The following is a 14,953-nucleotide window of genomic DNA, read 5'->3' as shown; positions in this document are numbered from 1 at the left end:
ATGCCCCTTGCTGTGACTTCCAACAACTCCAACTCCCATTCCACCTCGACTCTTACAGTGACGGAGCCGAAGTCGAATAACACCAAAAATGACAGACGATGGCTACGCTCTCGCAGAGAGACTGATCCCTTAACCAGCCAGCCCGCCGAGGTGCCGCATGCCGACCGTCGTCGTTCAGATCCTGTTACCCGTCGTCTGTTAATTCCCAAATCCACGTCCAATCTGCCCGTCTTCACCAGCAGCAATTCCTGTCCCAGCAACCCCGCCAATCTCTCAGATCCTACCCTCGCTGCCTTTGCTCCACGTAAGATAAATGCTCTAAAGCCTCCTCCACAGCCCACCCGAACCAGCATCCCTACTTTTCTGGTGCAGACACCCCGGACCCAGACTACCGTTGACTTGGACAAATTATACACTTTCTCCTCCACCGACACCACCACCAACACCACCAACACCACCAACCTCGCTTCCAGCACCCCTCCAACCGCCTCATCCTCTGCAACGTCCTCTCATTCACTCAAATTACAAACCAGTCTTGAGCCCAAATCTCCCCATCAGAAAAGACCGCCTGCGTCTCGTAGCTCCTGTGGCATCGAAGCCTCGTCTGGCCCACCGCCCGCGCTTTCCACACAGCGTTCGCTCGGCCAACCCACATCCCCACACAAATCCACCTCAACCTCAATCAACCTCCATAGACCACGATCTTTTGGGGGTGCCAGGAAATCGAAATCGAAATCGAAATCGAACCTCCAACCTCCTCGCCCCGCCCCTGGCATTAATGCAGTCCTGAAATCAAACCCCCCCTCTGTGGCTGCCTCCGAACCGCAACAGTCTGCACCTCTACCTGTTGGATCTAGTACAGCTCCAACGCGGGAAAAGGGCAAGATGTCAATCGCTGGGACGCGCCTGAGCGCAAGTTTCTTAGGGAGCAATAGTCGTGATCGCAGTAATCAGATGACAGCTGCTGGAAACATGGATGGAAGTAGCAAGGAGTGTTTCGCGGAGGATGGTCGGTCTAAAACGGATGATGTCTTCTTAAATATTGCCAAGTCAAACTCCCTCCGTCGCAGTGCGACAACGAGGACCGAGAGGAAAAGGGTAGGCTTAGATTTTCATTTATGGATCCTTTTTCGAATTCTCTTTTTATAGTCCCTGCTGTGCGCACTTGTTGTACCCATGTGCCATGTGCATTGTTCTTTTAAGCCGGTTTTTTTTTTTTTTTTTTTTTTTTTCGGCTGTCGCCTGCTGTCGCCCGCTGTCGACTTACTATTCCCCTTAAAATTTCCATATGTCTAACTTTTATATATTCCACCAGTCAAAATTTGGACTCTCTGGTCTACCTTCCCGTTCAAGTCGAGCCAATGAGGAGCCCCCTTCTCTTCAATCTTCCCGATACGACTCTGATCATGTTACATGCTTACTGTCCCAAGACAACCCTTCTTCAATAGGACGTGAATCTTCCTCAATTCGATCCCCTACTTCGACCCAGCACCCAATGGATGAGAACAGTCGCCTTCGATATTTTGGTGTCAGCACCAGGTCATCTATTGGGCTTCCTGGGAGTAGATTGACTCGTACAACCCGCGAAACATCACCCGAAACCCTTTCGAATTACACTTCCGAAAGGCGAGGTTCAATTGCCCAGGATCAAGTCCAAGGTCAACTGCGGACATATCGACAATCAAATCTATCTACCATGCGAACTACGCAGAACTCCTCCAGTGTGGATGCAGCTGCTGAGCGGTCGAGACTGGATGCAGAAAAATCAAGATTGGATGGGACGGAATCTACATTATCTACTACGGCACCTTCTACCGTCTGGGATGAATTGGACGATTTGAAGTCGAGAATTCGTAAATTGGAACTAACAGGAAAACTACCACCTTCTTCTGCTGCTGCAATGTCTAGTGTCTCTGGTGAAAGACCCCGTACTGCGACGACTACAGCGACAACTCTTTCTTCTTCCCCCAAACATGGGCGGAAAATGACACCTCCAGCTCCAGAACCAGACGCCGCTGTTGTGGCTGACCAAATTCACCCTTTACTTCACACTGCTTTAGCGAAAGCCAAACCCACACTCAATGCAGATGTATATCGTGCTCTTGAAACAACTGCCGCCGATGCTCTAACTCTGGCCACCATCCTTAGCTCCAACGGTCCGCAACATGGCAGTGGGATGTCTGTTGTTAACGGGGCGGGTATTTCGGATCGGCAGATGAGACGAAAGGCGGATAGTTTGTGTAGAGGATTAACAGAGCTCTGTTTGGCATTGTCGGATGAACAGCTGGCTTCTTCGTCGAATAATAGACCAGGTAGTCGAGACGTCGCATCTAGCCAATACCAGACAGATAGTATGATGGATAGGGAGTCGATAACGCCAAACCTCGCATATCGCCGTAGCGCAAGTCATGAACCTGAGGAATTTCAACGCGGCCAGGCCCCCTCAACGCGATTAGCTGCCGGTAGCCGTTTAGAGTCACGGCGTGCAAGCTTGCTTAGCCTGAATACAGGAACTACTTCTATTCGAAACACCCAGGAAAATACAAATCCGCTTTCAACTCCCACCCATTCCACCCCACCAAGCCGGCTCAACCGCGCCTCCACCATTCTTCGGAACCGACGACTTCAAGACGAAGACGATCTTGATGACAAAACCCTTCGTCCGATTTCCAGAGCCATGACTGAAATCAATACAGTGATATCTCGCTATTCACCTCGCGACCGGCGACTTTCACGTGAGTATACTTCCAACCACCCTCTCCCGGATCAACAGCAGGCGTCCCAACAGTTACCACTGCAGCAACAGCAGACCGGCCAACCCCGTTCAACCACTCAGGGTCAAATGTCTATTCCTCTTCGTAGGAATTATGATTCGCCTGGCTCAAACCTGCCAGCTACGATTCCCGCGAATATACAGCCTGGATTCCGTAGATACGCTGCAGCCTCTTTAAATACTGTCACCTCATCAGTCGAAAATTCATTGAACGAAAAGGGGACAGAAGTTTTTGGTTCGGGAACCAAGAACACCGGTTTCCTCCAATTACGGCCCAGAACTAACAGCATGGGAACACGGAGGGTGGATGTTAGACAGCGTACGTTCAGCGCAGTATCTGATGCTGGCAATGCTGGGGAGGAATTTGATTGATTGAGAATCAATATGAGAACTGTTTTGAGCTGTGCCAGTCAATGGCGTTTAGCGTTCATTGCGTTCTGTTCCTTTATGCCGCATCATTTTATTGGAGTACTGTAGAGCCCTTTTATGTAGTATCCATTCCATTCCCTACCTAACGCTTTGTTTTTAACTTGATTCTTACCACTTATTTTTTTTTTTTATTTTTTATTTTTATTTTTTTTTTTATTTTTATTTTTTTTTTTTTCGATGTGCACATGCAAATGCTGATGACTTTGCTGCTTTTTTCATTTTTTATTTGTTTCAATTTTTATCTCATTTCATTTCTTCTTCTCGTGGATGGATCGCCGTTGGAACGAAGAACCTGCGCCAGGCTTGATCACGAATAACTCTGCATGAAGCTTCGACGATAATCTCTTTTTCCAATTTTTCATGATTGTCAGAGCAAAGGGATGCGCTAACAATTCAAAATGCTAACGCTCAGACATGAACTCTCGAGTATAGATGTCTGTCGATAGAGATAGATAGGTCCTGCAACGAGTTGGTGTTTTCCATTTTTTCTCTCATACACACCCCATGGGATGCGCTTTGTTGCGTTTTCTCTCGGGATGCTTCCATTTTTCGAGGCTGGTTTTCTATCTTCAATTCCCATGCATATTTTCAATTTAACACCATATTCCTTTACTCTACGTTCTTCAACATATTTTCTTTCTTTTACGATATACAATCTCTCTATTTCTTTTCCTGTATTTGTCATTCACAGCACTTCTCCCCCGAAGGGAGCAGAGTATTGGCTCAAGCACAGTCGCGAGCGCAGCGCTGGGGAATTTCGTTCAGTGATACATTCTGAAGACTGAGAGAAGAGATGTAGCTGATCTTTAATGTCAGTTTCTATGAATGGTTTTCAGTATCATTGTGGTCAATTACAATCATACCGTATCCATACTCTGCTAAATTCAAACCATATCAACCTCCATCATGTTAACTTATTTTTGTCCCACCAGACCAGACTACTGAATATAGCTAGGAAATTAACAGCTCTCTTATATCGTTCCACAAAACCACGGACACATTGGACGAACCTGTCAACATCAGCATCCGTCGCTTCCATCGTCAGCGCCATGTATCCTCTCGTAGCGAAATAGAAGCTTCTCCAGCATACAATGGTAAAACAACAACGTCCACACCTCCACCTCCTTTCCCTTGTAAACCTCACACATACCAAACTCCTATACCCGCTCACAAACATCCGCGGACACACCCCAGCCTCCCTCTCCCTTTTCTCGCTATCAAATGTGCCAACCTCTACAAGAACCCCTCCTTACTTGCTCAATCCACTACCGCTCCATATACTTGTCATTTACAACGCTAGTTTCAATAAGGACCCCCGAAATCCCCTTCCTCAACCTCTCTCCCAGTCCATCAAGCACCCTAACCATCTCCGTTGTGTAAAACCCCAACGCCTCCCTCCCCGCCACCATTGTTAGGATATGATTATTAAAAGTTCCCGCATGACTCAACCCGTCCTTTTTCTTCCCATGCCCCGAACCACCAGGCAAATACAACTCCATAATCCCCATCCGAGCCCTGAACGCCCCAAACCCCATCCCGCCACAACCCATTTTCCCAATGTCATAATGTCTGGTTTAAATCCGAACAGTTCTATGCGTTATCCCGCAGGCCCAAGTCGGGACGTCATAACCTCATCCACGATGAATAAGGAAGAATGCTCGTCAGCGAGCTGCCGCAAGCAGCATGCAAATTCCTTCGAGGCGGCCCCACAGCCGCCAGCGCCTTGCATGGGTTCGAAGATGATCGCTGCAAGACCGCCCTTGCTGCTCCTGCTGTACCCATTGCCTCTCGGAGGGTCTAATGCCGAAACGATGGCACTCGTCTCCTCGACGTTATTAAACGGCGCAACGACAAAATTGTGCGGGAGATTCGTCGCAGCAGGTCCCGTCGTGCCGCCAGTAACTACTCTCCCTCCAACATTATCAGTGATAAGAGAAATGGGAAACGTAAAACGTCGCACCATGATAAGCATTACTAAAGACGAGAATCTTGCTTTTATTCTTCCTATGGCTCATCCCATCCCCACTATCCCGACCGTTAACGAACGCCAGAGCAGTCGCAATTGCCACCATGTTCGCCTCTGTGCCCGAATTCGCAAACCGCACCATTTCCACCCCTGCCTCCCCAAAGCGCTGGCAGACGCCCGCCGCAAACGCGCTCTTATGCACACTGATACCGCCAAAGGTCGAACCGCAGGCCATCGCGACGGATACGGCGTTGGCGATGCGCGCGTTGAAGTGGTCGAGGAGCCTAGTACTGTACTCCTCGCACAAGGAAGTCGGTATAGGAGTCACCGACTAGAGAAGTGACAGTTCCATCTTTTCCGGAGGCAATGGTGAGTGGGAATGGGGTGGAGAAGATGGAGGAGCGGGTATTTCCGCCAGGCATATCCTTGAGCGCATCTTGATGAGCGGCCTGAGATTGGAGATTGCGGGATTTGTAGCGAGCGTGTGGGCCGCAGAGAGGTGGGATGTTAAGGGGGTTATCCATTTTACGAGGTTTCTCTCCTCTTAAGTTGTCTGGGTGATATATGCCTTTGAATTGTGTTATGAACAGTACATTGTTGTTGTATTGTTCGCGGGTAGAAATCGGAGCATTGTTATTTTGATCTTTCCACCTTGCTTAATGACAGAGGGGTCTAACGCGATGTAGAAAACGAGCGGGAAAGGTGAAGATACGCCGGTTATGGGCGCCAAGTGGAGAAGAACGCGATGATTTTAAAAATGATTGGACGGGTTCGAATTGTGTATTCTGTAATATATCATATTATTTTTGTATAGTGGAAAACTGGAGAGCCGGAAGAGTCCATTTTTACTCTGGGATATTGGCTCATAATATTCTTGATATAACATTTCAATTAGTGAATATTGTCTGCTAATATAGGTTTTCCCGACAGAATGATAGAATATCGCGGGACGCAGGGGTGTCTCTGCTGGAGACATGCGTTACAGAACATGTTCCTCTGCATAGTGTAGAGAGCTTCAAACATAATCAAGGACGATTATCAGGTTAGCATTTGGCGCAGCATCTAAGATAAGATATTAAAATAATACTTAGACTCCATTTCCAGCCAAAATTGAGCGCATCAAATGGAGATCCAGCTCCAGCAGCTGCTCTGCTAATCACTCACCCGTCTCATCGTTTTTTATATTCACTTCGAAATTCAGTTTCAGCACAAAAAATTCATCAAAGGCAAGTTCATTTTGTTTCGCTTGATGAATCCATTAGCTCTTTGGGCTAGGAGGGGAAGAACATGTTTGAACTTGGGATGCATCCACTGCGCCTAGTATGTTGGCTTGTTCATCGCAGTATTTTGCCATCAACGTGTCTTTTGAGGATAAACCCGGTGGATTATGAGTTGTCCAGTGTATGTCAACAGAGCGGAATTTCTAGATATTAGCCGGGGGGGGGGGGGGGGGGGGGGGGGGGGGGGGCCGTATTCCGTCAGTCTCTGACGTTTTAAAGGGACAACGACGTTGGACGGAGAGCTTGCAAAAAGGGCTGACAGCACTCACAACTGTCATTGTTGAGTGGTGGTTTTCCGATTTGCTCTTTATCGCGACCAAATTGAAGAAGTCCTACACACGAAATTAATGCTTGCTTAAGAAATGAAAAAGAGATTGGAAGCCAAATTATTCAGAGAATATCCAGTCCGCATGGACAGAGGGTGGTTGTGCAAATGTAACTAACCTGGCACTTTGTGTACGTTTTAAAATAGAAGGTTTTTGTAACACCCATCTTCTCTCCATCGAGAGTCCAATTACTGTCCAGTAATGTCTTGGTATCTACTGCCAATTGGCTGAGCTCCTCAGGCGTTGAGGAAGCGTATTTGGGCTGAACGGTAGAGGTCTTGCTCACGTTCGCCATGCTGAAGTAACGTGGTCGCGGTCGATAGACGGAGATTGCGCCGGAGTGAGAAAGCGTATATACATATCGAACGCTACGAGATATCATCGTGTCTCCAAGTGATTGAAATCTTTGAATATATGAGAGGAGGGGAGTTTGTGTCTGGGTTTGGATTGGATATTCGAACATGATAAAGAAGCGGACTTGGCATTGATTAGCGACTGATTTATCTAAGTTGCTGTTGATGGAAACTTTCCATCAAGAACATCCTCGATGGTCTAGTGGTCATGATTTCCGCTTGTCATTAAAGTTCAAGCGCGGGAGACCAGGGTTCGATTCCCTGTCGGGGAGAATTCCATTATTATTTATTTTTATTTTTTAATTTTTTTTTTAATTTTTTTTTTTGAGATTTTATTCCCACGTTATTTTTATTATTATTATTATTTATTTTTTTTCCCCCCTTCAACTAATACTCCTTCTCATCGTACTTCCAATCTTGCTGCTCACCATCTGTCATCGTCAGGCAGATGCGGAGGTTAAACGCAATCAATCCCAACGGACCGGAGACGTGGGGAGCAAAGCTTGGCATGCCACTGAGGATATTATCAAGAATCCGGGCGATGGACATGGCGACAAATTGCCTGTGGCCAGGTGGAATGAGCTGCAAAATCCACAGATGAATAAAAACATATATCACCAAGATACAAGTGTGCAGACATGATTGTGTGCTGCCACACACAGATTCACTCCACAACATGTCACTGCAGGGTTGTTTTCAGCAGCACAATGCAGGAGCACTGACAGAGGTCTATGTGCTGCAAGACGACTTGATAAACAGAACCGCAGTGGTCGCAAAAGGCACTGAGTCATCCCAACCTCCAGGCCTATGTAATAGAGACGGGCAGGATGCGCTGGTATTTGGGAAACAGCCTATGTTTCTCTTGACGCATCTAAACTTGTGAATGCCCCTAATTGTGTGAATGGGGTCGGAGCGCCTTCATTCGACATCGTTTTTACTATCTGTATAGCCATGCATATGGCAACTCGATCAGCTGTTGGGGTGTAGATACAGGCGCGGCTATGCACTAAGCTATGGTAAAGCATTGCTCATCATTGACTTGGTTCATTGTCATGAACTTGAGCCTGATCATCTTTGCACCTCTGTGGCTCAACACAGCGCCCCTCCCACACCCATCCTATCTTCCATCAATGGTAAACCTCACTAATACAGAGGATTTTGCGTTTTCATGATCGGCAGAGCGTCGATTCACGGCACTAAACAGGCAATAATGAGCCTGCATTCAGGGGATTGTGCTTCATTTCCTTTCTGTGGCGATGTACTTGGATTACAGATTTTGCTTTAGCCGACAGACCAATTGACAAAACGTATAGAATGCTGCTATTCAGTTAGCATGGAGCTGGTCCGCTGTTTATGGTCCTCATGTGGTACAGTTTCAAGTCCAGCTCCACTGTTTAGGTTTGTGAGAACCCCGCCGAAATTCGTAGCTCCAGGGAAAGCAATGCCCGAACTATAAGCAGTATCCATCGGGAGGCCTGGGCGGTGTGACAGCAAATGAAGACGAATTAATTTGCGCCCCCTCATTCTTTATTTTCGATATCTATGAGGTATTTGGGAAAGCCCGGTTCCTGGCTTTCACGGTGTTTTAAATGAAGGTATTGGACGTAAGAATTCAGCATGCCGGAATTCAACGGCCACTAATTATTTTGACAAAACTAACGGTTGGGCAGCAGAGTCTTTGCATTATGAATTCCAGAGAACGCAAATGTGCGTCTCTAAAAACTGGTCTGCCAATAACTTCATTGGCTTATCGTCACTCCACTGAATGCAAATTCAACCATCATCGTCGTGAAAACCATCAATGGACCAAAAGAGGGGGAGAAAATGAATATAGAGGGCACGGGGTGTTCTGCCAACATCTTCGCAATGTTCAAATGCCTGAGCCTGGAGCCTCAGAGACCAATTTCCCACCTTGGCTGCACTGCCAAGATGAAGATCCTAGCGGGCGTTCATTGCGCGGCAACCATATAGTGTTCCAGCTTCAGGGTGGGCGGGAAACGTTTCTAGATGGTGATGTTTCTTGCATGAACCTCAACGGCCATCTTGTTTTAAACTAAATGATGCAGTTGGATGCACATCACTTGCCAACATCACCACAAATAGCAACTGCGGTTGCCAGGAATCCTTGCCTCGAGATTCAGATTCTGGCCATTACAGGCTTCTGGAATATTTCCATATCTCACGCTAGATCAGCACAGATGGCGCGCTGGTGATGATAGTTAGTTGGTTAGCGGTGGACTATCGGCCATCATTGCCCTGGTGGGGGGTTTCCCCTATAGGTTGCAATGGGATTCTTCGCCGGCTGGCATGTTAGGAAAAGGAAGAACCCGTTTGATGACAATCCGTAATTGAGATGTTGAGTTACAGCCGGTGTCTTCCTACCTAACTACTACCGTTATCTGAGGGAATCTTTCCAGAAGTTTGTGCTGTCGGGTCCAGATCAGCGACTTATAACTTCCACCAGCTACCACGTTTTTGAGCAAGCTCGAGCATCACCACGTTTTCTTCTCCAGGTTTTTGCGAACGGAGCCATAATGGACACGCCAAAGGTAAAAACCACCATGAAACAGGTCTGTGATAATTGTCGTCGCCGCAAACTCAAATGCAACCGTCTCTATCCATGCGATAGATGCCGGAGTGCTCTTCTCTGCTGCGCATACACGGACGTCTTACAGCGAAAAGGCCCAAAATTTCGCACTTTCTATCCCCGCTCTTCTCTCGGTTCTCCTGGCAATGAATCTCCCTGTTCGCCATCGTTTCCAACGCCCCCTCACTCCACCTTCTCTGGAGATTTTGATAGAAGTCTTCCACCTCTTCCTGCTCCGCCATTTCTCTTGCCCGGACCCATCATCTCTTCTGATAGTTCCTCTTGGGAATATCCACCAGACCCTCAACCGGTCTCTTCCCGCCTGTCTTCTTTGGTTATTCTCGCGCATTTGAATGTGTATCTAAAGTACTTATTCCCTATTATGCCTGTCTTCAAACCAGATCAAATACTGGCGGACAGCAGCGAACCGGCACGTCTACCTCCACAGCGATATGCATTTCTTGCAGCCCTTTGCGCAGCAACTCATATCCAACTGAAGCTGGATGGGCCTGCACAGCGTGATGGGTCGGACAAGGATCCAACCCCCATAGACGACGGAACGTTAATATCGGGAGAGGACTTGTTATCAGAAGCCCTAAGAGCAAGGCTGGATTACGACCTGATCGACTCTCCAAGCATCGACAATCTTCTCACATCATTTTATCTCTTCATCTCGTACGGAAATCTGGAAAGACACCACCACGCATGGTACTATCTTTGCCAGGCGGTCTTCATGGCCCACACATTGAGGCTTCACCAAGAGTCGTCGTACTCCAATTTTGACGCCGGTGAAGCTGAGGAGAGACGAAGGGTATTCTGGCTGCTTTTTGTCACTGAAAGGTATTTAATTAAACATTAATAATGTCTACCCTTGGAAATCTCTCCCTGTTAACATCTCAGTTTGACAGGGCGTATGCACTTCAGCAAACCAAACCTGTTATGTTGAGGAATTCTATAAGAAAACCAGAAGTCTTCAATGAGGACGACCCTATCCTTGCGTACGGGTTTCTGAACTTAATTAACCTCTTCGAGAAACTTTCTCCAGATCTTTACGACTGGATTGTTTCAGGCCAGGTAGATGAGGCTTCCGGACAAGCACTAGCAAATCTAATTTTTCGCGACTTGAGTTCCCCTATGTCCCTGGAAGGAGTATTAGAGACCCAGCAAATTGACATTCTTGTCACTCAACAGTGGCTCCGGGCGGCAATGTGGAAGCTCCCAGAGCGTGGTATGTTCCAAAAATCATTCGGAAGCCAAGAGACGCTTCCATCTGACCTCTCCATTGCGGCAAGGAGATCAATGATGGAGGTTCTAGAAGTGGCATCGGAAGCCGCAATAGATTCCGAGGGCATCGGAACAATCCATTCTTTCTATCCGTTCTTCCCGATCCGTCGAGCAGCAGTTAGCTAACGGACCGGTCCTCCAGAGGGACTCTTCAACGTCGACACCTGGGTTAGGGACATAATTCGTACGATGCAGCGTTCGACTGCAAGGCATATCACCACGCCAACATTTGATGGAAGAGAGAGACTTGGCGGAGCTCTCACGTCACTATCGAGGCCATTTGGATCCCAGTCACATTTGTGCCCTATACTTTGCGGGCAAACGGGGGACTTTTTGGGGTTGGAATCACCGACCACGTCAAGGTTCTTTATCGCCTCGTCAGGCACATGAGGACCCACATGAAGGATGATAGTTGGGAACTAGTCACAGCGGATCGACAGAGTGTAGATGACCAGGACAGTTCGATGGGAAATTTTGAAGGATCAGTTGTACCTAAAACAAACAACAACAGCATGCAGATACAGAGTAGAAGAGACAAAATACACGCATTGGCTCTAAGTAAGGCTGCGACAGGACAAACTTTTTTTTCTGGTGTCAGACCGTTTGTATATAGTGCAACCTTTCCCTAAGAGGTTCCCTTTTCCTTTAAATTGGCACAGGGATATTCGGATATTTATGTGCTGAGTACGGCTGAGATACCCGTTTATGTTGCTTCTACTTTATTGTTAGCAAATTCGCTGGCTATTTAATCTAATGTTTCAAACTAATGAAATGTAGGGGAGGAGAAGATCTCCAGGATAGACACCCTGCGAAATGGGCAATAGTGCCATTGGGCCATGGGGCACAGAGTACACTTAACAAATTTGATATTTATTAATCTATGCTTGGATTTGAAGATGCTAACTTGATCGTGGTTTTTGATGAATATTATAAGGCCAGCAATACTACAAATCTGTTTTGGGCGAGACTTAACATATGTAGTTATGCACTGCACAGAATCATCCAGTGAGAAGAATTGACCTGAAAATGTTATTTCATCCTGATGGAGACTTTTATCTTGGTTTATTGTGATCCGTAGAATTTGCAGATTTGTTGTAACTAGCAAAACTGTTGGTTAAACTTGTTAAAGTCAATTTTCATCATTCATCATCACACTTCCAGGGGCATCCTAGTTAGAATCCCTAGTTACACAAGAGAAGGTCTGTGCTGCCAATACACAACAGGAAAATAAAATTTGAAATATTGCATGCTATCATAATTAACAATACAAATCAAAAGAAAATAAAATTGATTCTAGAGAGTATATATAACTAGATGTTAAAACCTGAAAATAAAGAAGAAACATTTATTTCATCGACCAGAACTCCATTAAACGACCTCTAAGAAATGTGCCTCGTTGCCAGACTCCGAACAACTACATTTCCTAACATGTTGTGAAGAATAACTCAGCCTGCGTTCTCCTCCAGCTACTGCCTCGGGTTGCCTAATGGCGCTAGGACTGCGGGCCGAACGATATCTTCCTCGTGGAGACTCCGTTCGCGGGGTTAGCCTCTGGTGAGGGTACACGAGCTGTTCCACGGTGCCATTTTTTATGAGCAAGTAATCACGCAACCGGTCCAGAGCAGTTTTAAAATCATCTAGAATAACGATGTCGCAAAGGCATTTAAAGACGAAGGAAAGCTGGCGAATTGAAATGGGATTAGTTATGGCCTTCTTCTTCACTCCATTCGCGTACATGGATCTGGGAGGGCTATGCTGAAGACTGACCTTCCAAAATGGATTGATACCGGTGGGTAAGGCATTGTGAAAGACGTGTGTGACAGAAAGGAAGTCAACAATAACAAATATGATAGAGAGACACATGGCGACCAACATGACACCGAAACGAGGACTCTGGCGAACGAGCTCCATCAAGGTGAAGTCGTACTGAGATTTTATGACCCAGAAAAGATTGCAAGTCGTGTATATCCACCAAGGATCACTGGTAAGAAAGGAGTCAGCCCATTCCCCCCTGCGCCCTTGTTTCTCTCATGCCATCTCAAAATGGAGTAGGCGAGAGAGATGTAAAAATAAAATAGCAACATCTTACCGGAAAAGCGATTCCAGCGGTCTGGTCTTCTCGAAGAGTTCATTGATCTGGTTGAAGTAGGTAAAGTTGGCATATATTTCGAGCATCCAATACGGCTGCGCGAGGATGACCGTGCCAATATAAAACCTGCTCATGCCTTTACTAAGGAACGGTCTATTTTTCATCCAGGCGATTACATTGTGGAGACTCCATGAAATATTGAGAGAAACTGCGGTCACAGAGAGATACCACCCGTATACCGGCTTATGGACAAAGAGCCATGTCCCATGGCCCATGCCGAGAATTAACTATCAAGACGTTCTCCTTTTAATGACGATGACTTCCAAAAGCGGGAGGACCCGCGGTTGAGATGGCAATACACAGCATACCTCAGCTAAAATCAACTTATGGAGAAGCACTCTGCGACGCATGTTCGCGACGGTGATCGCTGCCATAAACACCAGAGTTCCAACCATGTAGCCCTGCGCCCAACCTTCAAGGACTAAAGCGTCCTGGTTATCATGACGAATCAGATCATCTGTTCGTCTCGTGAGCGGGAGACACCCGCTCATGACAACTACCTGAGATGACCATGTAATCAAAGTTGCCAATGGTCGTCCCATGTGTGTGCCAGCGTCTTTTATGGCCAAGACATTGGAGTCGCTTCGCGCAGGAAGTTTGAAAGCTATAAAAACAATGGTAAGGGTAGTTATGGATGAATGGAAATAAATATATTTGTTAAATATATCTCAATATCTGTCTGGGGAAATAATACGGAACAAGGAGACGGAATATGCCAGTTTTAAAGTTATTTTTAGGAGAGATAACGGAAGAGTAGAGGCTTGTGTAGTCGCCCCTCTGTACTAACTACCAGACCTCTCTTTTGTAGAGAGGCAGAGGCGGTTTGACATGAGTCGACAAGGACTATATCTCACAGCATACGGAGTTGTCAGTGACGGCATGAGTTGATAGAAAGAAAGAGTTAGATATGTAGCAAGGAAATGAGGACTACGTCGTGTTTGGTTTCGGGGTTTGTTGTAGAGTTGGTAGATAACTAATCGGCTCGGGGTTTGGTGTAGAGTTGGTAGATAATCCGGACGACAAGGACCGCCATCTTGACACTGCTTACTGACAATTGCCCCGCTCGACCGTTGGACTCATTAATCCCCGAGTTGATCAATTTACCACTACAGCCAGGATGTCACTATAGTTCATCAAATTACATTACAAATTATTCTTCATACACTGAGAAGCATATATAAGTAGTGTGTTCTACAATATCAAATCAATTTTTCTTTTTACTTTATTAACTTTATTTGTATAATTTTATTTTTTTTTTTAAACAATAATTAAATTCTTTTTGTAACTTATATATAAAATGTTTTTCTCTTTACTTTTTATTTTAACTTTATAGTTTTTAACTTTTTATTTTTTAAAAATTTATAGTATTTTATATAATTATATATAATTATTTAATGTTTTAATAATTCAATTTAAAGTTTAATTAATTAAATTAAATTAATTATATATTTAATATATTTTTAATTTTATTATTTAATAATATAAATTAATAAAAATTTATGAAAATATTAATTTAAAAATTTTAATGATAATAATTATAATATATTTTATATATAAAAATAGAAGTTATAATATAAATTAATTAATTAATTAATTATAATTAATATTTATTAATTAAAAATTATTAATTAAAAATATTTTATATAATTTAATTAATTTCTATTTATTTTAAAATTATTTAAAAATTTAAATAATTATATTAATATAAAAAATTAGTTTGTAAACTTTATTTTAAAAAAATATAAAATTAATAATAATTTTAATAAACTACTTTAAATTGTATTAAAACTATATAATAAAGTTATT

The 14,953-nt window shown here is 44.9% G+C and overlaps 6 protein-coding genes and 1 non-coding gene across 7 annotated transcripts; 3 read left to right on the top strand and 4 right to left on the bottom strand.

The window, feature by feature from the left end:
- PAAG_06926 (hypothetical protein) lies at positions 1-3,145 on the top strand (the record flags this gene model as incomplete). Its single annotated transcript, XM_002790969.1, has 2 exons — positions 1-1,098; positions 1,316-3,145. 2 exons carry the CDS (start codon positions 1-3, stop codon positions 3,143-3,145), a joined length of 2,928 nt encoding a protein of 975 aa, XP_002791015.1.
- Positions 3,146-4,467: 1,322 nt separating this feature from the next.
- PAAG_06925 (hypothetical protein) lies at positions 4,468-4,752 on the bottom strand (the record flags this gene model as incomplete). The annotated part of the gene is made up of 1 exon (XM_002790968.2): positions 4,468-4,752. One exon carries the CDS (start codon positions 4,750-4,752, stop codon positions 4,468-4,470), a length of 285 nt encoding a protein of 94 aa, XP_002791014.2.
- Positions 4,753-4,799: 47 nt separating this feature from the next.
- PAAG_06924 (glutamate-1-semialdehyde 2,1-aminomutase) lies at positions 4,800-5,692 on the bottom strand (the record flags this gene model as incomplete). Its single annotated transcript, XM_015846060.1, has 3 exons — positions 4,800-5,113; positions 5,163-5,466; positions 5,501-5,692. The coding sequence occupies 3 exons, from the start codon at positions 5,690-5,692 to the stop codon at positions 4,800-4,802; spliced, it is 810 nt and encodes a 269-aa protein (XP_015700495.1).
- A 734-nt stretch (positions 5,693-6,426) lies between these two features.
- PAAG_12300 (hypothetical protein) lies at positions 6,427-7,676 on the bottom strand (the record flags this gene model as incomplete). The annotated part of the gene is made up of 4 exons (XM_015847811.1): positions 6,427-6,591; positions 6,718-6,780; positions 6,893-7,251; positions 7,556-7,676. 4 exons carry the CDS (start codon positions 7,674-7,676, stop codon positions 6,427-6,429), a joined length of 708 nt encoding a protein of 235 aa, XP_015702555.1.
- Positions 7,316-7,399, top strand: PAAG_12301. Its single transcript has one exon. It is a non-coding gene; the product is annotated as a tRNA-Asp (tRNA).
- Positions 7,677-9,412: 1,736 nt separating the features above from the next.
- Positions 9,413-11,124, top strand: PAAG_06921 (C6 transcription factor (AmyR); the record flags this gene model as incomplete). Its single annotated transcript, XM_015846059.1, has 3 exons — positions 9,413-9,471; positions 9,532-10,554; positions 10,623-11,124. 3 exons carry the CDS (start codon positions 9,413-9,415, stop codon positions 11,122-11,124), a joined length of 1,584 nt encoding a protein of 527 aa, XP_015700494.1.
- Positions 11,125-12,366: 1,242 nt separating this feature from the next.
- On the bottom strand, positions 12,367-13,689 carry PAAG_06920 (hypothetical protein; the record flags this gene model as incomplete). Its single annotated transcript, XM_015846058.1, has 3 exons — positions 12,367-12,979; positions 13,088-13,374; positions 13,456-13,689. The coding sequence occupies 3 exons, from the start codon at positions 13,687-13,689 to the stop codon at positions 12,367-12,369; spliced, it is 1,134 nt and encodes a 377-aa protein (XP_015700493.1).
- Positions 13,690-14,953: the final 1,264 nt, after the last annotated feature.

The sequence above is a fragment of the Paracoccidioides lutzii genome (assembly GCF_000150705.2).
Source record: "Paracoccidioides lutzii Pb01 unplaced genomic scaffold supercont2.21, whole genome shotgun sequence".
Classification (NCBI taxonomy): Eukaryota; Fungi; Ascomycota; class Eurotiomycetes; order Onygenales; family Ajellomycetaceae; genus Paracoccidioides; species Paracoccidioides lutzii.
Note: the sequence above shows the minus strand (reverse complement) of the source record. Positions and strands in the feature narration are given on the sequence as shown.